The sequence below is a fragment of the Erigeron canadensis genome, chromosome 2 (assembly GCF_010389155.1).
Source record: "Erigeron canadensis isolate Cc75 chromosome 2, C_canadensis_v1, whole genome shotgun sequence".
NCBI lineage: Eukaryota > Viridiplantae > Streptophyta > Magnoliopsida > Asterales > Asteraceae > Erigeron > Erigeron canadensis.
Window position 1 is genome coordinate 35845875 of NC_057762.1, and position 26782 is coordinate 35872656.

At 32.6% G+C, this 26782-nt stretch overlaps 4 protein-coding genes across 4 annotated transcripts; all 4 read right to left on the reverse strand.

Moving 5' to 3' along the window:
- Positions 1 to 3760: 3760 nt before the first annotated feature.
- Positions 3761 to 6409, reverse strand: LOC122590031. The gene is made up of 2 exons (XM_043762367.1): positions 6059 to 6409; positions 3761 to 4068 (listed from the first exon to the last, which is right to left on the reverse strand). Exons 1-2 carry the CDS (start codon positions 6288 to 6290, stop codon positions 3908 to 3910), a joined length of 393 nt encoding a protein of 130 aa, XP_043618302.1. The 5' UTR covers positions 6291 to 6409; the 3' UTR covers positions 3761 to 3907.
- A 5533-nt stretch (positions 6410 to 11942) lies between these two features.
- LOC122588174 (putative F-box protein At3g16210) lies at positions 11943 to 13160 on the reverse strand. The gene has a single exon (XM_043760303.1). It carries the CDS (start codon positions 13158 to 13160, stop codon positions 11943 to 11945), a length of 1218 nt encoding a protein of 405 aa, XP_043616238.1.
- Positions 13161 to 15542: 2382 nt separating this feature from the next.
- LOC122590292 lies at positions 15543 to 16454 on the reverse strand. Its single transcript, XM_043762618.1, has 2 exons — positions 15955 to 16454; positions 15543 to 15820 (listed from the first exon to the last, which is right to left on the reverse strand). Exons 1-2 carry the CDS (start codon positions 16241 to 16243, stop codon positions 15663 to 15665), a joined length of 447 nt encoding a protein of 148 aa, XP_043618553.1. The 5' UTR covers positions 16244 to 16454; the 3' UTR covers positions 15543 to 15662.
- Positions 16455 to 17443: 989 nt separating this feature from the next.
- LOC122589363 (protein PTST, chloroplastic) lies at positions 17444 to 22479 on the reverse strand. The gene is made up of 9 exons (XM_043761650.1): positions 22378 to 22479; positions 20471 to 20529; positions 20050 to 20359; positions 19838 to 19927; positions 19579 to 19647; positions 19121 to 19226; positions 18894 to 18982; positions 17979 to 18091; positions 17444 to 17689 (listed from the first exon to the last, which is right to left on the reverse strand). The coding sequence occupies exons 2-9, from the start codon at positions 20515 to 20517 to the stop codon at positions 17587 to 17589; spliced, it is 927 nt and encodes a 308-aa protein (XP_043617585.1). The 5' UTR covers positions 20518 to 20529; positions 22378 to 22479; the 3' UTR covers positions 17444 to 17586.
- Between the last annotated feature and the right edge of the window lie 4303 nt (positions 22480 to 26782).

Below are 26782 nucleotides of genomic sequence, written 5' to 3' on the forward strand. Positions count from 1 at the left end.
TAACTGTATATTCTTTGGACTTGGGCCTGCAGGGCAAGCTGAGCCATTGAGCAGCTAGGCCCAAGTTTATATGGGAGTCAAATATATATCTACGTCTTTACGGTATGAAATATGGCACAGTTAATCAGTCATTGAGTCATACGTAACCATATATGCTTCAATAACGATATCCATATAATCAAGAGCCATTTGTAGGTGTGTGAGATTGAAGTTTATATTTTATTAGGAGAATAAACAAAGTATGACATCTTATTTTTCAATAAAATTATTGATTTACAAATATTTTCGTTTTAGTGAACATGAGAACAATCAAACAACACAACTACTTTAAAAGTACTTCATATAATACAATTCAGTTAATTAACGGATTTTCGTCTAGTAATACCAATGTACTACTCATCTGTTATTCACAACACAACTTTTCATATTTTAATTACATATATAACCTCTATTTTTAAATTTTGTTATCTTGTAACCATTTGTGACCTCAAATAGGATAACGAAGGCATCATAATCATAAATATCATATATATATATATATATATATATCGTACGTGGATCCAAACTTGACGTACATGACATCATTTTATTTATATACAGGAAGGATGTGTACGTCAATTATAATTTGGACACCTTAATTAATTAATTAATGGCATTTGGATCTTCGAAGAAATGTTGTGCACAAGTTTAAAGGAGTACTCATTATTTAGTTAGTGACATATAAGAATTTAACGTTGTTATTAAATCAGGCGTGAGTACACTGTGGTATGTGGACATAATTAAGTTACGACATATAGTGTCCATTTAATTAATTATCCATTTCAAACGGTCGAAACTCTATTAAACTTTAAAATAGTAATTTTAAATGGTACTGATCAATTTATTTCAAATGATCGAACAACGAGAAATTGTGGACATTTAAAATGATACAGATGAAAGCCCAAAAATTAATATAATTTTTTAAATTTGGTTTTCCAAATATAACATATCACGATATTCCTTCATCATACAAGTCAGCTTTGCCTCGAGTGATGTAAGGTTAAGTAAGGGTAGCTTCATTTGCAACTTTTCTTGCATTAATTAGGATTCATATTGGAATACACATACGACATAGGAATGAAATAAGATCGATCCTAACAGACGGGCGAAGAGAGAGCTGAGTATATTCTTTTTGGAGCTTTTGCTAAAGTAGATCTGTCGATGCGGTATTAGTTCGGATAAGAGTCGGTATGACGACGTACGCTGCTTTTTCAACTTTTATTTTTTGGTGTATATATATGAAAATGGATTATGGGAAACACCAAGATCTTAACAACCGTACGTGAACATGACTTTTCTGCTTTAATTAATGTTCAACTATATGGGGAGTGATATATCTACATCATCTTTTAGCCATTTACAATAACTGTATCCATTTTACTGCACATTGTACAACTGTACAATACTTATATTGTTGTGGATGACTAAAAGTAGATGTAGATATATCACTTTCCTAAATTAAAAGCTCCTCCTACGTACATATGATGTAATAAGATTAGAATTTGACGTGTATATTGTTAATTTGTTATAGTAAAGACGACGAAAGGAAAAATAAAGTTATGGGTAACCTTTTAAAAGGCAGAATGGTCTTTGAATTTTATTCAAATCAACTAAAGTTGTATTGTTATTCATTTATTTCTAATTATGATTGTGATTTATACTATAAATCTGTGAGGCCTACAAATTAAGGATGCGTAAAGATTGCAAAGTAACGATCTCTAGCTAGCTAGTCAACATATTAATTAGCCCCGGCCACATAATATGTGTAAAGATCATGATAAATGAAACGCTCGACGTCAAGCTAGGAGTCCAAGTTGGTCGTAAAGTTAGCAAATAACACTTTATGAACAATCTATAAAGTCTACACTTAACCAATTCAAAATTGTCATTTTACGTTGTATAGAAATATTGATTATTGTTTGTTTTGATAATTTAATTAAGGAGGTTTTATATTCAGTTCAAGCGATATGGGAACATATGTAAATGTACAGCTTCAATATGGTTTTCCGATGTACGTACGGTTTGTACATTTGTTTGTACGTAGTTTATGTGTAATTACTCGATCTATTATTTGCCATAACCTTAACTTGATAAGTGTATAGTACGTAGTCGCTATTCTTCTCTCTAATCAATACGTTTCCAATCTTCCTTACTTATCTATAGTATATGCTTTATGAAAAAATATATGTATCAATGGAAAAGATTAATGTTAACATTTTAACTTGTGCTTGATAAAAAACCTGAAAAGGTACTTATTAGTAGTTATCAGGGCATTGGCAACCCAACTCATATCATAATTTTCAATCCATATTTTTCATCAATCCCGTTACGTCATATCATTTTTACATTTTTTTCAAACAAAATTAACTCACATCACATTTTTCAGATCTTAAGATATAAAATAGTACAAGTTTCTCACCAACCCATGCACTATGGCTTCACAACCCATGTCAATTAAGGGTGTTCGAATAAAACCATACCCAATTAACACGACCCAACTCAAATGGATTTGGGTTATATAGGTTGGGTTATTCGGATTCGTTATTTGGTTAACTAAACCCATATAAATTTAATTGGTGAATTGGGTTACGGGTGAAATTTATTTTATTTGGGTTAACCCGATTAACCCATATAAAATTCTTCTTTTTTATCTATATAATATTTATAGGAGATTTATAGGAGTATTTATATATTTGGCTCAATCTTTAGGCTTTTATTTATAAATTACAAAATATGATTTCCTACTCAGTTATTTTTGTATTGTAAGTATCATGGTAGAGAAAAATCAAACATACCGTTTTGCCTTTTGTTAATATCATACGAAAGTATTACTATATTACGAGTATAATACTTATACTATATACATTTTGTATTATATTTCGTATAACAATAGCTTAATTAAAGGTTACTTCAATAGTTTAGTTAAATAATATTTGCGTTATATATTTTTAAGATTGTTTAATTAATTAAGTGTTTTATATTTGAATAGTTTATACATTATTTATTTTACATATGTATGACTATTTACCGATTAATACAACCATGATGTAATGCACTAAATCAAGCATTAGATAATCAAAGTTGTTGAAATACCTTTGAATATAAATAATTTGTTAATTTACACTTTTACGAAATATGATTTTCTATGTTATTGAAATTAAAATTATATTGAAGTATAATTAACCAACTTTTTTTTATAAGTTTAGTACGCTTCAAAGTCCACAAAACTTTTTATTTGGGTTACCCAAAACCCGACCTAAACAACCCGAATAACCGAAACCCAAATAACCCAAATCTTATTCGGTTTGGATTACAGGTGAACTTATTATTCCTCAAAACTCGAATAACCCGAATCAAATAACCTGACTGATCAACACCCCTAATATCAATGGTGACGGGGCCCCCACATGAGTTGAGTGCAACCCACACTCCAACCAACATGCATTGTCATCACCCTTAATACTAGTTATAACAAGAAAATTGGCCCTATTAATCTATAATATTGTGGTGTTACGATCGGGATTACAATTATTTGTTTTTATTTCTCAGATAACATTTGACACAGTACTTATATCAAAAGAGTGTAAATCGTCTCACTTTTGACACAATTCATACCAATTATATACTATATAAATTAAATTCGCGTAGATAGTGCAGCAAGCTGGTTGACAGCTGGTTCAGCAGCTTGTTCATGATAAAAAGTGAATTTTTTTATACGGAAATGTGTAAAAAGGTCTAATAACCATTTTCATAATTCTTTTAAAATCTGATCTAATAACCATTTACTCTTTAATTTTGTATGGTTTTAAAACCGGGCAAGATATCATATAGCAACATGTGATTTTCCACATGTATTATTATTGGAAGATTAATGAGATAAAAATTTGAACCATGCCTTCCAACAAAAGCTCCGGCGTTGGTGAGTTATCATCTTCGATGGAACGTCACCCATCTGAGCACGACCTTGCACCTTATACATCACAAATGTCCTATCTCCACTCGACCCAATTGTTTCATTTGCCTTCATTGCTGCCAACAAATTTAAAGATTTTGAAACTTCTTTTTAGAGTATGAAATAACAAAAAAGAAAATATTCAACACAATTGTCTATAACAGTGAAACAAGCTAGCTTACTCAAATGGCATGTATGATAGAGCATACTCCAAATTATATTGTTATACACACATGTCTGATGTTATTAGGCAAAATCAACCAGTGAAAGTTTGTAAAATGGGTATGTGAACAAAAAGTAATTTCTTAAACTTACTACAAATGTCTTACTTTTTTGTTTTTTAAACCACAAATGTTAGTTATTAGTTTTTTATCATGTTAGTGGTTAAACGACGTACTGTGTCCATGTTTTAACCCAAAACCTAACCATCTCCCCTTTTGATTCCTTGAACACGTGAAGACTTAACCACTAGAGCATATTTTATAATTTAACTTGTTATGTAAATATCTTGTTATTTTTGCTATTGAATTTCGGGAAGGGTTAATAGCTTTCTTATAATAGTTCATATCTACTAAGTCAAAAAAGTTACTGTAACATATTATTAGCACATATAACAACAGAGAAAAATGTTGAGTAATGACAGATTCTCCTAATTGATCAACCTAAGGGGTAAGGATGTAGTCGGTAATATCAATCGGCAAGTTTATTTGGCAAGCATTAGCTCTTTGGCAACACTATATCATGTGTAGTGGCGCATTGGCAAGGTGAATTGGCAAGTTGGATCGATTGTGGCAAAGATCGTCAAGGTGAATTTAAGTGCAAGATTCCTTTTTCTTGGCTTTTTCTTGATTTGTCTTTTTTTTGATAAAGATTGGCAAGTTTGCAATTCTCAGTAAAGATTACCGAGTTGAGAATGGGATAAGTGCCATAGAAAGCTAAGAAGGAAAAGCAAAAGTACTAAGAACTTTATACGAAAGAAGCCTTAAGTTGTTGGGGTATAGTTATGTTATAGGTGCGGACAAAGCTGGTAACGAACGTCAGCCTTAAGGGTCTTCTAACCGGTGGTAGAGGCCGAATCAATAACCACACTTAAATTAGCTGTGACAGTATGCGAGTGAGCGTTCACGCTAGAGAATAAGATCCAACTACTCTTCCGAATAGGAGAGGATGCCCGTCGTAGTTCTCAATCATTTCGTGGAACCGGGCGTGGTTGAACCATCTACCATGGGGGGAGCTAATGCACGGGGAAGAAGCTTAGATAAGAGAATACGTTTCGCTTTTTTTGTCGAAAGCTCGACCAGCGAGAAAAAGTTTTTGGCATTCGTACCGTTCGCTCGCTCTAGAGAACATCCTTTTATTCACTCCTATAACAAAGACCTATGCTTGCCACAAGAATTGGCTACCAATTGGCAAAAGTTAGATTATTTATTGGCTGATCCATGTGGTACAACCCTATTGGTTAGAAACTTGCCAAAACCATGCCAAAGAGTCCATGTTTAGCTCTACACACTTCTCTTAATTATCCTCCTAATTATATGATCAAGTCAATTAGAAATATCAAAAGGATGATGAAGAAAGATAATAGATAGATTACACATGTCAAAACGTTGTATTATTAGAAAGGATTATTAAGCTAAAATTTTAGGAGGATCAATCATCTCAAAAGTTAAAAATCAACTTGAGGTACTTGATATGTCTAAGTTGTGTTTTTTGTAAGCCTAAAACTATATAGGATCTTTATCATGAATTCAGTTATATATATTTTTTTTAAAGATCATTATCTCATAAATTACAGCTTAATCTATCTATGTTGATTCTTTATTTGAAAAGATCATCATCCTACAACCCTCGATTATATATGAGACCTTACATAATACTCATATCTCACAATCCCTATATAATAAATAAAATGAAATATAAAACTAACAAAAAGACGCAACATGAATACTATATATCACGTTACAGACAACAAAAGAAATTTTGAATCTTTTAATCACTAAACAAGCAAAAAGAAATCCAAAAACCTTAACAACGTTAGTCTAATCAGCTAGAAATAATTATGCTTACCTTCACATGCTGCATTTGATGGATAAAGTAAAAACTTGTTAAAATCAGTACCAAGAATAGGAAGCCGTCCACCACGAGCATACATCTTCAAACACGAATCAATAACTTCTGAAACTTTGTCATCGTCATTCACCACAAATCTAATCGGTCCTGGACTTCCACGCACATTTACAGTGATTAGAAACCGCTTATTCTTCACGTTCTGATTATCATGAATTTTCTTATTCTTCATCTTCTCAGTTAATGTTCAAACTTCAGTTTAGCGAAAAGAAGATCAAATATTGTAATTCAAGTACATTAACTGATTGGTTGAGTTTGGCGGAAAATGATGATGGAATTCTTAGATTATGGGTCACAATGGAAGTACCAAGAATCCATAGAAGAATAAGGGCTACATAAAAGAAGCATGAAACAGCAATTCATGTGAATCATCCAAAATCATGCTCCGTATTGTCATAGAGAAAAAGAGAGAGACCTAACTTATACTATTACTCCTATTCTAATTTACATAATTATGTAGACCATCCCTAACTTATTCTACACAAATGCAAATGCATCCTAATTTACAAAACTCAATGCAACAGATTTTTGAAGTAATGAATATTTTTGTAAAAAGGTTTTATTGATTTATAATTTTGGTGTTATTTATTTATAGGTACATCGTATGGGTATAAAGACTAGTTTATTTATATATAACACATAAAAATTTTTTTTGTAAGACTTGATCCTTGGCCAAACCTTACAAATCCCTTTAAACCGTTGCTTTAACTTTTGTATGATTCCACCGAATGTTTGAGTTGAAAACACAAAGAACTAGATGGTTCACGAATAAAAATCCGGTTTTAGGAATGGTCATAGCAAAGAACTTTAGATATCATATTTCAAAAGATTATGCAAATAATAGCAATTCTTTATGGACAAGAATATATCTGTTTTTCAGCCATATTACAACAAGCGTGATGTTACTAGCTTTATTTGTCGATGTCCAAATGTTTGGGGTCCATAACAAAAGGACTCGTAGAAACCCTTTTAAGCCCAAATCCTTTCAAAACCTCTGAATAGGACTCCATATCCTTTCAAAACTCATACTTAAATACGAGTACTAGAATTGCAACTACACGATAATAATGAAGTATAATAAAATCTAAGTAATAGATGTAAATATAAAAACATATATAATACTAAACTCATATATAATCAAGCTAAACGATATTCAAGAGTAATAAACAAGGTTTCAAGATACAGAACATAATACCCATGATAATGTTTTTATTATGAAGAAAAAGATACAAGAGATATAGCAAAGAGAACAACGGCTACATGGTGGAAACTCTGTTCTATTTTGTTAATGAGGATGTATGTGAGTATATATAGAAAGATCATCTCAAACGGTAATATCATCAAAATAGAGAGAAAAAATGACTGCAAATAGGAGCCCCACATACTTCTTGTATCCACAATCTGACTTTATAATCCAGGTTTCTTTTGCACCCTTTAGCCCTCTGACTTCATTTTCATTTAGTCATTCAGTCCCTCAACTAAACTATTATCAACTAAACTAGTACACCTCTGAACAATACAAAAGCTAAGATTGACCAACAAGCTTATTTCTCAACAAAGTATTCTTCAAATTCTCAGTAAAGACACGTGGCTAGAGTCAGTGGGCTCTACTAACTGTCAAATTTCTTTAGTGGTTGCCTGGTTGGTGCTAGAAAATTGGAAACGTAAATTGGGAAGATAGATATGGTGATATATGTTATGTTAATTCACTTATTTTTCAATATTTAACTTTCATTTAAATTCAGTATCTTAAAGGACTATGCAACAACCATACCCTCAAGACTATTTAGAACACTCGGCTCGATCCATATGATACTCTAAGTTTACTTTCAAGTTTAAAGTCCGGTTATTCTTCACATATGCATCAGCCTTGTCGTTATTCTTCCTCTTCTTCACGAGCAATATCATTCTAAAAAAAAATGCTTCCATTCGAAATCTTTTAATTTTCCATGATCAAATCTTAGGAAATGAAGGTAAATAATATTGATAGTTAAAAATTATAAATGGCTGAAAAATATGAGATTTTAGTAATCCAAGAATAAAAAAAAAATGATACTACAAGGTTGAACATATGTTTGTTTTAAGCGACTACAATAAATGATTTGGTTTAAGCTTTGTTGGCTGGTGTCAAGAATTCCTAAGCTAAGTCCTAAGCTAAGCTTAGCTTAGCTGTGAAGAACAATGTAGTGAGTATGGTATATATATGTATCTACTTAGGAAACAAATGTACTTCACAGCTAATTCAATATATCACCATCGAATCAAATATATAGCATCGTCCCTTTCTCTATACGAGGGAAAGTGTCCACGCATTGCGGCGGTGAGATGGTAAGGGTGATAGGTCATAGGAAGTGATAAGTTATAGACTGTGATAGCCAAATGTTTTATCCGTATGGGCTTCGCCCTCGTATTTAAAAATTCGTCGAAAGTATATCGAATGACATCTCTAATGAAAGAGCATGGAATTTTAAGAACACCCATACAATTTTTATAATTTATCGATATACGGTTTTTGAGATAAAAGTTCTTGAATTAATTAGATGAATAAAATGATTTATAGAAGAGAGAGAAAAAAATTAGTAGTTGAGATTTGAGGAAAGAGAAGAAAATGAGTGGTTGAGATTTAAGGGTATTATATGTATATTAGCTAAGGATGTTTAAATTAGCGAATAAAGAAAAAGGATATTTTAGATACTTAAAATCATGAATTGAGATTTTCAAAAAGGGTAAAATGCTTTATAAGATAAGCATAAAAGTATAGATAACTATTTTCATCAAATTACACCACTAATCAATTGCTACCTATATTAACAAAAAGATGTGAATTAAGTTTACGCATCCTCAACTGCTACCTATATTAGCAAAAAGAAGTCAAGTTATTTCTGTTCATTATAGAATTTGTGTATCCATCAAAGATTAGTGAATTTGTTTGGCATAGCTTTCGATTGCTGTTTCTGTAGTTACATGAAAAACTTGACACGAGTTTGGGAAATGTTTACGCTTTCAATAAACCAGAATATGTTTGCAGAACTTTGCAAATGGCAGTCAAAATTTAAGACTGGTCTTAGCTTTTTCACGGTCGATTGAGCTAATTAATGGAAAAGAACTTTTGTCATCTATTTTCAAATTTAATAAGATTGAATTCCTAAAAAGCTTGATAAAAAAGATCCATTAACTTTTTTTTTTTGCTATAACCTTTTATAATGAAGTCCCTAGCTCCAAGTTATTAGTGCAGTTTAGTACATGGTTCATAACTTCATTCCATATTGAATTTGCAGTTTTCTCTATACAAACTATAATTTAACATACTTTTCCAAAATCCCAATAACTTTTCTTTTACACGCTACCTTAGCTTTATAATTTTACAAGGTTAAGGGATGTCGATTAACGAACTGACAATATAATCACACATAATATCCATATAAGTTATAGAGATAATAGAAAAGTGGAATAATAGAAGATGATATGTCACGCACCTCGGCCATGCCAGACCAGAACAACACCTTTTTCGACTGTGTAAGTTCTACGTCCTTTATTTGTTTCTTTAATTTCTCTTGGATGCCCCTATTGTACGCATTAAGATAATAGTTAGAAATATACTCTTGTTAGAAAGGTCAACTATTGAACTTCCATTGTTCATTTCCCAGGACAAACTTATAACATATCATCACCATACCTTGTAATTGCAAAAGAAGAAGAGACTGCATTATTTTCCATTTACTTTTCTTGACCCTGCTGGGATTCTATAGCTAGCAATTTCTTTTGCCATATTTACCGATGCCTGCAGGCTGCAGCTCTGCAGGGAAATCAACAATACCAAGATTTATGAGAAGCTATCTCGTGCGAGATAGCATACCGGTAAGTTTGAACAGGTAAAAATTCAGTGAATTCTACTCACAACACATAGCTTCTTTTTGGTACTGGAGACTCTAACCAATATTTACCGGGTGGCCGGGCCAATAATACGTAAGATGAAAATCACATACATCTGATTTAACTATTTCAAATAAAAGTCTACTTCCGAATGCAAAGACACAAAGTTTAGACAAAATTGAACATATAAAGTCACACCATCTGTTGAAGTAAACCTATATATAGAAATCAAGTTATCATATGCACGAACATATTGCGTTAAGGAGATGACCTGGATCTCAAGTTCAGTGCAGCAGTTTACTTTTAAACTGAGCAAAAGCATCCTCCCTTACAAGCATCTACAAATAATGTATATTCAACTATCAGTCAAAATCTACTAGATGTCTTTGATCTTATCACGTAAAGATAGTTTATGTACTGGAAAATAATCACATAGCAATAGATTTGAGTTAAAGAACACAAGATAAAGTAGCTATTCCTGTAAAATAGTTGTAAAAGACCTGGCGTTTGAGATAGTAGTTGTGCTGATTATACTGAAATCCATGTGTATTTGCCAGACTTGATATTCTATTTGGCAATAGAAACCATGATATGTGTTTGTAGCCACTTTGACTGTCACGGAAAAAACAGAATATAATTAATCAAGATAAGAAGCTTGTTACAGTTTCCAACTAAAAAAATACGAAAACTTACCCAGATAATAGCCCTTGTGTGAGACTGGTGCACTGATCTGTACATCTATAGACCAAAATCCTCATCGCCAACAGTAATTATATATGTATATACTACTTCGTTGTCACTTTACGATCTAAGAAACTTGTCAGATCACTTTGTTTAATACATAACTGCAGTTAAAAAAAAGGTTACACGTTGCAGCATGGCCCTATTGACCACCCAAATACACAAGGTAGTCACAGAAATCCAATTAGTGAAATTATATTAGCCAGATTAAAGTGACCGGTATAAAGGATTTGTAAAGAAATAACAGTAGATGAATAAAACAAGAAAAAAGTGTGATATGATTGTTAAAGTGTGTGATCTCTCATGGAGTCATGGGTGCCTCTAACGCTTTAGGGGCCTAAAGCGAACTTCTAAAAATGGGGGCCTTATCAAATATAAATTTTACACCCATGTCTCACTCACTGGATCAGTTGTATGAAGCAATATGCGTAAGAAAACTAGCCCGCCCACTGAACCCAGAGATATGAATGCCAAATAAACTGGCTTCAGCAGTTAAAGCAGAACCCTACGTGTTCACTCTATGCAACTCTTCTATAAGTTGTATCTTGTGATGATGAAAAGCTGCTGCTGCAAAGCTTCTTTTCTGTCTACACACATCAGATGGTTAACGATACTGTGGGCAGTAAGGTTTGAGTTAGTAATCTATCTAGCCGAGTCATCAAGTGTTCAGATCAAGTTAGAATCAATGAGGGCTTGGATTGTGTTTGCAGTGAAAGAAGATTTGAAAGGGCAGGTGAAGATCCAATGATCGGTTTTGTCAGATCCAATTAATAATGGAATAAGATAAACCCAAAACGTCTTGAAACATAAGGAAAACTTGAAGGGTTTTACTCAGATTGTACTCTCCTAGTATGATAACAGATAGAACGTCATCTAGTATAACATTATTGAAAAAACCGACATAACAAAACATATATACTAATAAACGTCTCTGGCAAAGTGAGCATGGCAACTGGAAAAGAGTTGAAGCACATATACTAAACATAACGATTAAATGCCAACAAAGTAATAGTGCATAAAAGTTACAATGAAGTGAGTTTCAACAACACTAATGCTAAATATAGATATCACGGATAACAAAAGCATGAAGCTATAGGTAAAGAGTTTGAAATTTTAATATGCATGAAAGTTGTACTCGAATCTCCAGAACTTTGCTTGCGTCTAACTTTGAGAAGTCTTCTATTCAAATGCACACTTTGCAATGTGGTCATTATCTCTGTCCAAGATCTTGATTATCAAGCAAAAGTAGTGTTTCCATGTAAGAATGCACAGAAAAGCTACAATACAATCCATAAATTCCGATGTTAGTGTTGCTTTTTGACTCTGGATCGTACACAGCAAGTGCACGTTCATGTGGATAATAATGTTCCTTGTCATTATCCACTTCGACTATGGGTGCACCAGTGTTCCGGAATCCCAGTATTGAATGTACCAAAGCAACATCAGGAGATGCATTAATGGAGTATAGCTTATTGAAGGATCTAGCACAACCATGCCCAATCATCATCCAGACATGATAAAGTTTTCTACTGTAAAATCTATCGGACTCTCTCTCTAGAACGACAAGCGACTCCCTTAGGTTATATAGTGACACACCGGTATGAGGGTTGTCGAGTGCTAAAGAATCAGGGAGGTCTACTTTGGTAAATTCTTCACTTGTCAAATCAAATGACATGATCAGATTGGGATTCCTAATCCTAAATGTATCATCGTCCACATTAATCCTATCAAAGGCAAACCAATAAATAAACTCGTCTACAACGACCTGACCATATCCAAACTCAATCGATCTATCAGGAACATTGCTACCTAGTGGACTTCTCCAAGTCCCTCCCGAACTCAACGAAAATACCTCAACTTGGGGGCCAACATTTACATCATCAACACGTGTAATCTTGACAAGCTTAGGGTCAAGATTCCGAGGACAAACGCGAAACCCAACATCAGTCATACACCGGTCTACATTCGATACTGGAATGACAACAGTTTTCGTTAGGGAAGGATTCCAGATAACAGCGGTACGACTATATTCATACAAGCAAAACAAGCCATGACAAACACCCACTATAACTGCTTCATATCTAAATAATTCTTCAACTGAATCGGGAACACTGACCTTTTCATGTGGGAAGGTGACGTCATCGTCGACAATGGAAAAGTATTTTACCGGTGTATCAATGCAATGTTCCGAAATAGGACGAGTTCCTGTGCAACCTTTGCAATCTTGGCAGTCTTGTGTCCTTATAAGTAGATGATGACGATTGTTGTGGGCCTGATGATGGCGGAGGGTATGAGCAGTAACAAACTTCTTGCTGTCGATCACAGACTTCCATGCTTTTGAGACCGATCTGTACTGTATAACCCATTTTATATCCGGGATTCTCTCTATAATTTCCATTTGGATTTCGAAAGAAATATTGTCCGACATTATTCTGATTTGGTTTTGGGAGGTTACTTTGGGGAGCAGGGTTTGCTTTGTGTGTGTTTTATTTTATGGCATTAATGTCAGGTATGTTCTTAGAGTTTTGTTTTAAAGGAAAGGAAAAGATCCTAAATAATTTTAAAAATATTTGGATAAGGAAGAAGAGAAAATAAGGAAAAAGATTTGGAAGGAGAATTCTATAAATTTTGTGTAAGATATTTTCTTTCCACTTTTGGGATAATTTGAAAGGAAGGAAAATCCACTCCTTCTCTTCCATTCATCCTTTTTCTTTTCTTTTCCCTTCCTTTACATACAAACTCGAGAACACGGGTTTAAGGTTTTATTTTTTTTCCTAATAAAAAAGTTTACGTTCATTTCCATTATCAAATTAACCTTAATAAAGTATGTGTGAAATACACGGGTTAGCTTTTTTATTCTAACAAAATACACGGGCTGCAGCATTTAAGATTTTCCCAAAAAGGAATACTTTTTTTCCATTATCAAATTAGTTTTTATTTTAACAGTTAGTCGTCATCTGACATCAGGGAACACCTCACCGTATAATGGTGAAACCCTACATGTACTCTAGACTACGAGATGTAAACCATAAGCCGTTACAGGTTATTTATGGAAAAAACCCACAAACTTGTCACTCATGAAAGTCGAACCCAAAATCTATGGGAAAAAACAGGGATGCATCTGTCAGTTGAGCTAGTTTTATTTGCAACAAATTAACCCTAATAGAATAAACTTACAACCTTTAAAATAGCCACATTAATTACTTTTATACTTACGAGTCATATACACATGTAAATGGCGACGGATGTTGGGGCGACGGTGGCCGTGACGGGTGACGGTGGCAGTGGCGACGGATGTTGGGGCGACAAAGATGATGAATGTAAAAGTAATTATACGTATATTATACGTTTATTAGGTAGAGATGTTTAAATTAATTAATAAATGGGATGCATATTTAAGAGGTGCGTTTAGTTGTGAAAAATATCTCTTATTTTCCTTTTTTGTTTTCTAAGAAAACATGAAACTGAAAATGCGTTCAAATCATAGTTTTTCAAAAATGTTTTTCATGAAAACTATAAACAATGTTTTCCACATTTTAATGGAAAATTATAAAACACTATTTTATTGTTTTCACTTTTCATTTTCTAAAATTTTGAAAACCTCAAATTGTTTTTTTATTTTCTAGTTATGAACGTGTTTTTTAAATTTTCATTTGTTTTATAGAGATAGAAAAGTCTTTTCATTTTTTAGAAAATTAGAATTGAAAATTAGAAAATATTCTCCATAACTAAACGCTCCCTAGGTATTTCAATTCTTTAATTAATATTTTTAAAAAGAGGTTGTTCCTTTATTATGTATTATAGATAAATACACCACCGTCTCCGCCACCAACGTCATGGCCACCAGCCCAATCCCGAATACCAACTGACTGTTAAAAAAATGAAAACTGATCGAAAAATATTATAAGTGTCGTCCTTCAAAAGTTATTACCAAAAGTATAAATTACGCTTTCAATTTTCTGGCGTCACATGTTTTTTATTGATTTTTTTTTTTTTACATTCTTTACATAGGAATGTACCCATTTTTTTTTTCATATGTATATACATTGAATTTTTTGAAGTTTATTGGTTTAAATATATTAATAAATTATATTTACTTGAAATATCATACTTGACTCGTGGATTTACCAATCCATCTAATATGGTGTCCTTGGCATTTATTATCTATAACTAACTTTACAATATTATACAAAAATATAACGTATATATTTTATTAATCATCTTTAATACAAAAAACCTTTTTAATTATAATATCATCATATTTCAACATGTATTATTTTTTAATTATAATATCATCATATTTCAACATGTATTAACTATTGATCATATATCATGAAAACTTAATATATTCATATCGGATATTACACGTGAAAATAATCTAATTTATTTAAAAGTACTAGAAGAGCTACATATATCTCTAAAATAAAATTAACATTGATGCAATACAAATAACATGATCGATCGAACATGAGTTACTTACACTATTTGCCGCCGTTTTCATAACCACCGGTCACCGCCGTCAACACTATACCGTCGCTTGGCCTCGCTTCTACCACATGCCGTGAATAATTTATTTATTAGTTATCAATCTTTTATGATGGTTGGTGATAGAAAAAATAAATAGGGAAGATAGGAAAGTGACATATTATATATGTTGAATTAGTTGATTTTTCTAATTTGAAACTTTCTTTTTAAGTTATTGTATCTTACATATATGTTAACCTATAACTAATAATACTCTCTTCGTTGAACACTTAACTCGATCCATATGATAAATTTACTTCAAGTTTATTGAAACATCAAAGTCTTTTGTTATCAAGTTGTTGGGAACTCCATTAATTATACCAAACTTAGGATAATCTTGGATGATCCTGAAATCTAGATTCATAAGGTACAAGTTCCAATTAACATGCCACGAATTGATGATGGATCATTGAGCTATGCATAAGATACACGACTTCCAACGTCCACTCTGTTGTCGTCCAATCATCCGTTTCCTAGCTTCTTCGGGTACTTGATTGTTCTTTTTACATAACATGAAATTCCTCCCGCCGTAAGACCCAATTTCTTCACTTGAATTCAAAGCAACTAGGAAAAAGCAAAACAAAAACATTGTGTTTAAAAAATTAGGAACCAACATAAGAATGTCACATTAGATGTCCAATCATTAGAAAGAAAGCAAGGATGAAACGTTGCAAGGATTGAAATCCCTAGCTAGCTACCTGATCCTGCATCTGATGCATAGAGTATAAAACTCTTGAAATTGGACCCAAGAATGGGGAGGCGACCACCACGAGCATAAAATTTTAATGACGACTCAATAACTTTTGACACTTTGTCGTCTTCATTCACCAGAAATCTCAATGGCCCAGAACTCCCAACCACATTCACGGTAATCAAAATCCGGTTATTTTTCACATACGCAATACCCTTTTCATTATTCTTCTTCTTCTTCCCGGGTAATATCATTCTCAACGAAACGCTTCCTTTCAAGTTTTTTTCATTTCCCATGACCAAATCTTAGGAAATGAGAATATTGATAATTAAAAAGTATAAAAGGCTGGAAAATATGAGATTCAGGATCCAAAAAAGATACTACAAGGTTAAAACATATGTTTGTTTTAAGTGAGTACGATAAATGTTTTGGTTTAGGCTTATTAGCTGGTGTCAAGAATTCCTAAGCTAAACTTAGCTGTGAAGAACAATGTAGTGAGTATGGTGTACGGATATATGTATCCATTTAGGAAACAAATTAAATTACAGCTAATTCGATATCCCCATGGAATCAAATATATATAGCAGCGTCCCTTTCTCTTTATAACTATTTTCATCAAATGCCTATAGGATATTAACGTCATTATCCATTACCATTATTGAACCCCTTCCCATGAAAAACTAATTATATCATTAAGTGATAAGTATCATGGAATGTAACAAACTTTAACTTTCAAATCTTGTCTATTATATGTATTCGGGTATATGTGACAACCACATAAGCTGTCACGTGTAAGTTTTTTATTGGTCTCAATTTTAACCTGATGTCTTAGGTTCAACTCTTTGGAATAACAAGTCCGCACATCTCATGAACTTTATGAGAATAAGTAGAATAGCAGGGGCCTCACCCTTGTAAAGTAAGGTGTTCTGTGATGTCATTAGTCAACTAGCCGTTAAAAAAAATCCATGAAAAAAATATATTTTTATTCTTAAGAAGCAAATTACATTTCCTATTGATTTGGCCGATGGCTGGATACTCCACTTAGACTGTGTACATCCCCTTTGTATCATATGCACCTTTAACCTTTCTATCACTTTGCACCAATGAGTTTTGAGACATTAAATCTCTAAGCTTATCATCATAACTTCAAATCTTTAAACAAAGAAAAAAACCAACTTTAACATCAACAACTAATAAAAAATCTCTGGAGTCTAACCAAGAAAATGACTACAATCTCACCTACACCAGCTCCATTCATCCCCAAATGAGACTTGATTCACTTGGGTGATGATAGTCTATTCTTTTGTGGGTCAACCTTCATGACTCAGAGAATTAGTTTGCAAATGAAATGCAGAAATGGTTATTAATTAATACTGTATTCATGAGCTTTGTAAGAAAATGATATCCTAGACTTCTTCATGTCAATCAATCATGAAACAACAATGTTTGTGAGAAGCTAAACAAGAAGTTGGGAAATTGGGCAGATATACAAAATATATGGTAGAATGTTCAACTTTCATTTATATATACACTGTTCGCAAGAAAGTAGTACAAAATGGCTAAAAAGAAGCATTCATACCCATTAAGCTAGTTCAAACACTTGGCACGTTATCTATAATTAGCTTCACACGCTCGAGTGCTACTCAACGATTAACAAGTTGTTCTCCATTAAGCCCTCTCCAACAGTTGGGTAATCCTGTGATAGTAGCCACTCACCATCCACCAAGAACTTGATTTCATACCTTCATTATACATATTAATGTGTCAAGGAGATGACAGAATAAGGAAATAGTGTTAACACCTGTCAATCTCAAAAGAAATGCCACAATTTGTTTGATTGTTGCTTGGAATATTGCACAATAAAACTAGCTTCTCTTTGTGACTGTTTAGATATATAGTCCAAATTTAGCCATCAATAATCATTTTGGTCTGTCATTTTTAACAGATATTTGACTGATAGTTTCATTAACATACATGTCAAGCTAAACTTTGCACTTATCTTGAGATGGGTATTTGTCTGTTAAAGGGTACCTTCCAGGTCTAAGCATTATTGACGTGGAGAACCTAGTGTAAGAACCGGTATACTCTGCTGATAAGTATTCTCCATGACTCCAGCCATCAAATGAGCCCATTACTTGCACACTCTGAAACCAATAATGTGTATATGTTGAGAATCAAAGGGATATCTGTTTACACATCCTCAATCGCTACCTATAATAACAAAAAGAAGGCGAGTTCTTTCTGTTCATAATTTAATGTTGTGTATTCATCAAAAATTAATGAGTTCTCATGATTACTGAGTAAGTGATTATTACCGCTTCGAAGATGTGGGCTAAATTAGAATCCTTTTATCCAATTACAAAGGTTCAAATTAAAGGACTTAACTACAAGAAACATATCTACAAAAATCTTAAACCTTGTTTGCAATAGCTTTCGATTGCTGTTGTTGTATTTACATGGAAAACTTGACACGAATTTGGGAAATGTTTACGCTTTCAAAAAACCAGAATGAATTTAACTTTTCAGAACTTGGCTGGTCTAAAGTTTTTCACAGTTGATTGAGCTAATTAACGGAAAAGAACTTTTGTCAACTATTATGAATTTAATAGGTTGACTCCTAATAAGGATAATAAAGGAGATCCAATAACTTGATATCCTATAACTTTTTTAAAAGAGTCCAAGTTATTAGTGGAATTTCACTACATGGTTCATGACTTCATTCCATATTGAATTTATACTTTTCACCATACAAACTATAATTTAAATTACTTTTCCAAATTTCAAAAACTTTTCGTTTGTATGCTACCTTAGCTTTATAATTTCCTCAAGGTTCAGGGATGTAACTGACAAAATAATCACACATAATAATCCATAAAAAGTTATAAAGATAATAGAAAGGAAAACTTTTCAAAGGTGGAATTCAGAAGATAATATATTGTAACGCACCTCTGCCATGCCAGACCAGAATAATGACACCTCTTTCGACTGTGCAAGTTCTACATCCCTTATTTGTTTCTTTAATTTCTCTTGGATGCCTTATTGTACGCATTAAGACAACAATTAGAAACATACTCTTGTTAGAGAGGTCAATGATTGAACTTACATTGTTTTTTTTTTTTTTTTTTGAACAATACCTTACATTGTTAAAATCTTGTAACATATCATCATTATACCTTGTAATTGCAAAAGAAGAAGAGACTGAATGTATTTCCCATTTATTTTTCTTGACCCTGCTGGGATTCCATAGCTAGCGATTTCTTTTGCCATATTTACCAATGCCTGCAGGGATGTCAACAAAACCGAGATTTCTAAGAATCTATCTGGTGCGAGGTAGCATGCAAGTAAGTTTAAACAGGTAAAGATTCAAGGAATTCTATCACAATACATAGCTTCTTTTTGGTACTAGAAATTCTAACCAACTATTTACCGGATCAACAGCCCGTAAGATGGAAATCACATAAATATGATTCAACTTTTTCAAATAGAAGTCTACTTCGGAATGAAAAAGACACAAATTTATGAGAAAGGTTAGACTAAATTGAACATATAAAGCCACACCATCTGTTGATAACTTGATATAATTATAAATCCATTTATCATACTCAAGAACACTTTGCGTTAAGGAGATGACCTGGATCTCGAGTTCAGTGACAGCAAGTTCACTTTTAAACTGAGCAAAAGCATCCTCCCTTACAAGCATCTACAGATAACATATATTCAACTATCAGTCAAAAGAATTCCTCTTGCATCAACATGTACTAGATGTCTAGATGTCTTTGATCTAATATCGTAAAGATAGTTTCTGTACTAAAAAATAATCACATGGCAATAGATTTGAGTTAAAGAACACAAGATACAGTAGTTATCCCTGTAAAATAGTTGTTACAGACCTGGCGCTTGAGATAGCGGTTGTGCTGATTAGCCTCACTCAGCTTCTTTAAGAGCTTTGACCTCTCAGCATCAGCAAGAAGTGACTTTAACTATCCGTCCAAATTATATGTAGCATTGATGGGAAAAAAACACCATATTGCAAGCAAAATGGAAAAAAGGTAAACCACTAAACACATATAATGTATGATATGATATTTGAGTGTTTCTAAACCTGATCATTATCAATTGGTTGTTCATGAAGGTCTTCGGAGGATGCCTTTAAACCGTGTTCACCACCTTTTGAGTAATTTTTTGACTGCATTGCCGAAAATTCTTCCTCAAGAATAGTGGGCAAACAAAATACTCTCAAATGGGCATAGCGTATACCATGTTTCAGACAATCTGGATCTATATAAGATAACTTCCGCATATCCTTCCTCGAACACCAAGGAATCAAATTATACTGATATCCATTTGTAATTGCCAGACTTGAAATTCTATTTGGCCATAAAAACCATGATATGTGTTTGTAACCAAATTGACTGTCACGGGAAAAACAGAATATAAATCAGTTTTAATTAAAAACAGATGTTAAACATCCTGAAAATAAGATGCTTGCTACAGATGCAAGTGGTACAGATATAATGACTTGCCCAGATAACAGCCCTTGTGTTGAAGTGCTCATAGTATGGCAGTCCATGGTGTTGGTATCCTAATATACACAAACATCAGAACAATTATACATATTAGAAACACAGAATGCATATCTAATGGAGCAAAGAATCAATACTTTCAGAATGAACTTAGCTATATGAATGTATAACATTTGGTCTATAAAGACTAATCAAATCTAGAAATCTGACACCCATCAATATAAGAATTAAGGAAATAAAGTCGTTGAGATCATCTTAAAATGCTATCCTTGGTGTGAAGAAATTCATGTGTACTTCAGAAACTACTCTGAAAGTCTAATATTACACACTTCTCCGCAGATTCCCATATATGTCCTCAATGGAACTCGAACCCACAACAACCTCTAAGAGGCTATAAGTGATTCGGTCACCTCCATACCACCATGGGGGTGTTTGGGATTGATCATTTGAGGGTTTATCTGCTTGTTGCTTATTTTTTCAATACATAAGCAATACCAAACACATTTTCAAAACTGCAAATCTGCACATAAGCACAAAACACTAAAAATAAGAAATCCTAAATGCCCCCTAAGTCAAATGCCCTTTGGTTGATCTAAACTTCAGCTAATCCAGAAGGGAACATTTTCTCAAAGGAATCCCTGATTATAAACCATCATTAGTGTTAGAATATCTAACGCTCAAATGGCCAAAGCCCAATTGGCTGTAGGATTCCAGAAACTTCAGTCATTGTATATACATGTAGCATTATACTTAGATAGAAATACAGAAGAACAATATGTCAGTAATATATGCAAATTCGTTCCTGTATGCAGTATGCTTGTCTATATTTTCAATAATTAAGGTGGTGTAATGTAACTGGAGTAAAAGGAAGATATGTGTAATATTTTTGATCTTCATTATAAGTGAGCAAGTCAAAGTAATTGTCGTGCTAGAAATAGTAAGCAGGGAAACAGAAGCAAAGGTTCTTCAAAGAACTCTCGAGTTAAAAAATAGAAATCAGCTTTGCAACTGATTGCTTTGATTAGGCTTCTTTTCTGTGTGTGATAGAAAGTGGGATTCAAAAAGTTATTGTAGATGATATATTTAATCACTTCTCCACTAACACTAGTGGTTAATAAGATAGCAATATGAGCCTTGAACGAGATTGGAAGTACTGAGTATTGCTTTGAAAGAAACTAACTTACATACAAAGACACTAACAATTAGTACATGCTCATCATTCAGATTAGTAGCTAGTTGATGTAGTGGTAAACTGGTAACTAACAAACCAAACAACAAAAATAAAAATGAATATGGGTTCAATCTATTCTTAGGTTAATAGAATATGTTAACGGAATAATCAGTATCCTACTTTGTCGGTTCACCAACAAGACATTGTCCATAGGATGCAATACCATGGCACTGGACAGGGAGTCTTAACAGCTTTCGGGGCCTATATAGAACTTGTGAGACGGGGCCTTAGATACATTTTTTGCTCATTTCTTTACAACTCATATTAAGAGCAAAAGAAAAAAAAATCCTTCAAAAATAAATGCATACATGTTTTTCGATTCAAAAAGCGAACTTCTATATAGACATACATGTATATAAAAGTGGGGACTCAAAAAATCAGGGGCCTAAAGCCCTTGCCTTAGCATCTTTACCCTTAAGAGATCCCTCTAGACAAGTGGGACCTGAACGAATTATAAAGCACGATAGGAATCGGGCAGCAAAATGGTGCATTTTCGTCTTCTTATCGATAAACATGCTAATAGGAAGCAACTATAATCTATACATTGATTGTTAAGATGAATTGGCTAACTAACCCTCTCAAGTAGCTCTCTTTTAGGCATTTTATCAAACAAGTTGAATGCATTCTTATTTTCTAACATATAAAGATATAAAGAGATATAGAACAAACTACTCACCTAGGAGCAAACAAAGATCCGGTAACTCTGGCTGCTGTGACCACCAGTCGTATGATTTTTCCGGTATATATTAATTATAATAATTATAAAGATTATTATGTGTGGCACAGAAATGGAGGGAAGCGGAGCATTGTGAGACACGTGTCAATCTGTTTATGGGTCGTCTCCTTGTTATATCCTTTTTTGCACGTGTGTAATAACAAAAATCAAGTGATTAAGATGTACAAAAAGAACTAGTAGATCATCATGAAAAAAAAAAGATAAAATTTTAAAAAATAAAAAAGCACTTCATAAAATCATGATAATATCTCACATTAGTTGTCACATCGTATTCTTACAGATTTTTATAAATCCTTTCAGTATTATAATTTTATCTCTACCCATACAAACATCTTTACATATCATTTTACCTCCAGCTAAAAACCAAAATATATTAGGTAAGGACAAGTAATGACATATCCTTAAATAATAACATTCTTCAAAAAATCCTTAATTTTCAACAAGCTTCAACGATAAAGGATATCTAAAAACATCTAGGACACCAAATGTCACCCCATTGAATATAACATTAATTAGAAGTTTGTTTTAGGAGGAAATTTTATAATTTATTAGTTAGTTTATACCATCTAGGTTTGTACATGATATATAGTATACTATAGTAGTAAACTCAATGATAAACAAATAAAGTTAATGAGTTTATATGTCTTCTCTTTTTGTTATTTTTTATATAGATTTAGCTCAATTTTAAACCTATCGATATGTTATTTTAATCTTGTAGTAACATCTACCAATAAATTAAAACAGGATCGAAATATTCTTGAAATGACACATGGCATAATCCTTGATCGACACGTGTTCTTTTAATTTATTTATTTTGTTAAATTAGCTTTTTTTAATTGAATATAAATTCAACTAACCTATTAGACTTAGTTATAAATTCTAACTTTTGGCTTATTAATACAAAAAACATTATAACCTTATTTGATTGATCGTTTTCTCATTAATAAGTTGTTTCTTTTTCTTTCTCAATTATTCAACTCTTATTACCCATAATAATTATAATAAGTTATTAACATGAAAAAATCAAAATTTTGAGTTTACGATCCAAAATCACAAGCTATCATGCACTATGCTTATAAGTTCTAATTTTGATGTGGTTCTGAAAATTTAAGGTAAATCTAAAACTCTAACTAAACATATATTATATTTATCATTACTGTTTATTATAATTTAGTTTTGATTATCGATTTACTTTAACAATAATTTATTTCATACTCACGAATCATGTATGAGACATATTCAAATTTCTTTATGATACAATCTGTATAGCTACCGTACATCATACGGGTAGTAGGACTACTAATATATATAACAACAACAACAACAATAATAACAATAATATAATACTCTCAACAAATTATAAACAATAATAATTAAAAAAACACACATACACACACATATATATATATACTAGATCACTATCAATGATGAGTTGACGGAGTGGTTTGGAGTTCCCCTGGTGACCTATAGGTCTCAGGTTTGAATCTCCATTTCATCACATTTGAGATATACGTAGTCCTTCTATGAGGGCTTGACTTGGGTATACCCAAATTTAAGTCTGATGGGACAACCCCTATTAATCGTCGTGTCTTCAGGGGGTTTTCCCCCATTGGGTATTTGAAATAGGCATTTCTACTTTGAGGGAGCTCTCTAGCGCGGATCCGGTTAAGACAACGTATGCTAAACCTCTCGCTGTCGAATCGCGACACAAAGTTTCAAGCGAAATTCACTATTCAAAAATTAATAATAATAATAAAATAAAAAATATAGTAGATCACTAGATCGAAGCAAAACCTATTAACCTAACTTGTTACACCATCCAGCCCAGCCCATTCAATAAAGTTCAACAAAAAAAGTGTTGATTTGTTGTGTTTAAAACTTAAAATAGGCTCCCCATATGTTGATACTTGATATGCACATACAAATTCATAGTTTATCCGAAGTTGCTTATATATTGTGAGTTAGAAAAGTTTAGTGGTAGGGAATTTCATAATAATAATCATGTTTGAATGGAAAAATGCATGATAATATAAATCATAAAGTCAATAAATTACTGATAAGTTATGATGATAGGGACCTTGACAATGGACTTGTTCAATTCATAGTCCAACATGCGTTTATCAACCTTCTATCAGTTATTCAGTTGTGACTTCAATAATTTACAACAAAGAAATAATAATAATATACTCCATATTATTATGATTTATTTTCTTAGTTGACACCTCAAAATTATGAGCATCTTTTTTTTTTTTTTTTATCTCTCGTGCGTTCTGGCATCATATTTGTAGTAATCGTCTTTCTATTGTCTTAATGATAAAATTTAAAAAAATATTAAATAGAGTCCTTACAGTTATACCTAACGTGCATAAAAAAATTATACATTTCATATAAAAAAATTATACATTTCATATAAAAAGTTCACTCTGAAAAATGTGCAGCTATTTTATGTAACTCCAAAATTGTTTTATATTTTTTAGTGATTGATGTTTTAACTTGTGCGGTATTTAACAAAACTCCAAAAATGTTATATATTTTTTAGTGATTGATGTTTAAACTTGTGTAGTGTTTAAGTTAGAATTGTTTTTATATTACTATGATAAATGTATATTAATAAATTTTAGTGTTTGTTTACACCCGATTCAAACATTAGAATATTATATGAGATCGACTAATTCAATATCCTACCTGCTTTCAAAACATTGCTTTAGACACTTATCGATGATGTATTGATGTTAGATCTTAATAGCATCATGACAATTGATCTCTATAACTTTCCATACTATCAAAATGAGTTTCACGGCCATCCATTTGTATTTATTCTTGATTTCACGATGTGCGAGGAGACAGAGCGACTAAACACTCAAGTCACTGTATTGTAATTTTCCATATACAGTAATTTGAGCTCTTATATAACGTTTGCTAGCTTTGATTAGGAGGAGTTTAGGACAAATTAAGTTAATTTGGGCAATCTTAACTATATCGTGGATTAAGGCTTGCAATTATGACACGAAACTTGTTAACATGACACGACCTGTTTTTAACAGGTCTCGTGTTTGACCTTAACAGATTTCGTGTCTTAACAGGTCCGGACCTGTTAAGGTTCGTGTCTTAACAGGTCCGGACATGTTAAAACTTGTTAGGACCTGTTAAGGATATATATATGGGGTTTGCTAAATACAGCCCTTATGGCTGTGTTTAAGGTGCATAAATTGTTTGTACATTTACCATGAAAATCAGGGGGCGAACTTTTAATATGGAAGGTACAAGTTTATTTATGCACGTTAAATACAACCCTTAGGGCTGTATTTAGCATTTTCCTGTATATATATACTACTAAAAAGTGAACCCTAGATCTAAGGGCGTGTTTGGTTCATATAATGTTTTTGGAAGGAATGGAATCTTTAGAAGGAATTGGAATCTAAAGGAATGGAATTTGACGGAATGTTTTTGATTTTTTGAGAATTCAAGTAACGGAAGGAATGAAATTCCTTGCTCCATCCCTATGGAATGGAGATTCCATCAAATGATGGAATGAGATTCCTCATTCTTTGAACAACCAAACGCACTAAGGAATGAAATTCAATTCCAATTCCATCAGATTCCATCAAATTCTGTGAAACAAACGCGACCTAACTTATTTCTCAGCCCCCATATTCCGTCCATCTCCTCCTCTTTCCATACATCATAATAAAACAAACTTTACTCATATATCTAACCACAAAGTCACAAACTGTTGGAAATAACAGTATAATAACAATATGTAATTCCTTAAATATATATATATATATATATTACAAAACGATTAAATAATGATAAAGGAATTAAACAAGAACAGAATGGAGGAACTAAATAAAAGAGGCAATTTGAAAGCTTCCTGCAAAACAAGAAAATGTAATAACAATAAAGTAGAACCGGGCTTGTGTTTGACACAATTCCCTTAAACAGATTCGTCGTCTGTTCCCAGGGTACACCGGTTAAAAGCAGCGTACTGCCGGACGTTGAACACTTGCCTGAAAGACGAATGGAGCACAGGGATGGTTGCTGTTTCGTGACCGAAATTGCAGAGAATGTGTGTGTGGTATGAACGAAATGTATGTGTTGTTGTTGTGTTGTTGTGTATTTTTCAAGTCCCTGATAGGACCTTATATACACAAAATTGTAACTCCAAATAATTAACTAGCACTAATGGTGAGTTAATTATTTATTAGTTTCATGAGTTACAAAACTGATACTTATGACATCAGTTTCAGGAGTTTCAAAAGCTTCTTCTAGATCATTCTTGAACGAGTCAAAAAACCAGGTCGGGTTTATCTCGGGTCGCAGCAAAAAGGAGCCCTGCACGGGC

Coding starts and splice junctions, on each gene's coding strand:
- LOC122590031 (XM_043762367.1), bottom strand. CDS start 6,290: ATGAAGAATAAGAAAATTCATGATAATCAGAACGTGAAGAATAAGCGG. Junction 4,069..6,058: donor ATCAAATGCAGCATGTGAAG/GTAAGCATAATT, acceptor ATTTGTTGGCAG/CAATGAAGGCAAATGAAACA.
- LOC122588174 (XM_043760303.1), bottom strand. CDS start 13,160: ATGTCGGACAATATTTCTTTCGAAATCCAAATGGAAATTATAGAGAGA.
- LOC122590292 (XM_043762618.1), bottom strand. CDS start 16,243: ATGGGAAATGAAAAAAACTTGAAAGGAAGCGTTTCGTTGAGAATGATA. Junction 15,821..15,954: donor TGCATCAGATGCAGGATCAG/GTAGCTAGCTAG, acceptor GCTTTTTCCTAG/TTGCTTTGAATTCAAGTGAA.
- LOC122589363 (XM_043761650.1), bottom strand. CDS start 20,517: ATGGACTGCCATACTATGAGCACTTCAACACAAGGGCTGTTATCTGG. Junction 20,360..20,470: donor ACACAAGGGCTGTTATCTGG/GCAAGTCATTAT, acceptor TTCCCGTGACAG/TCAATTTGGTTACAAACACA. Junction 19,648..19,837: donor ACCGCTATCTCAAGCGCCAG/GTCTGTAACAAC, acceptor TGTTATCTGTAG/ATGCTTGTAAGGGAGGATGC.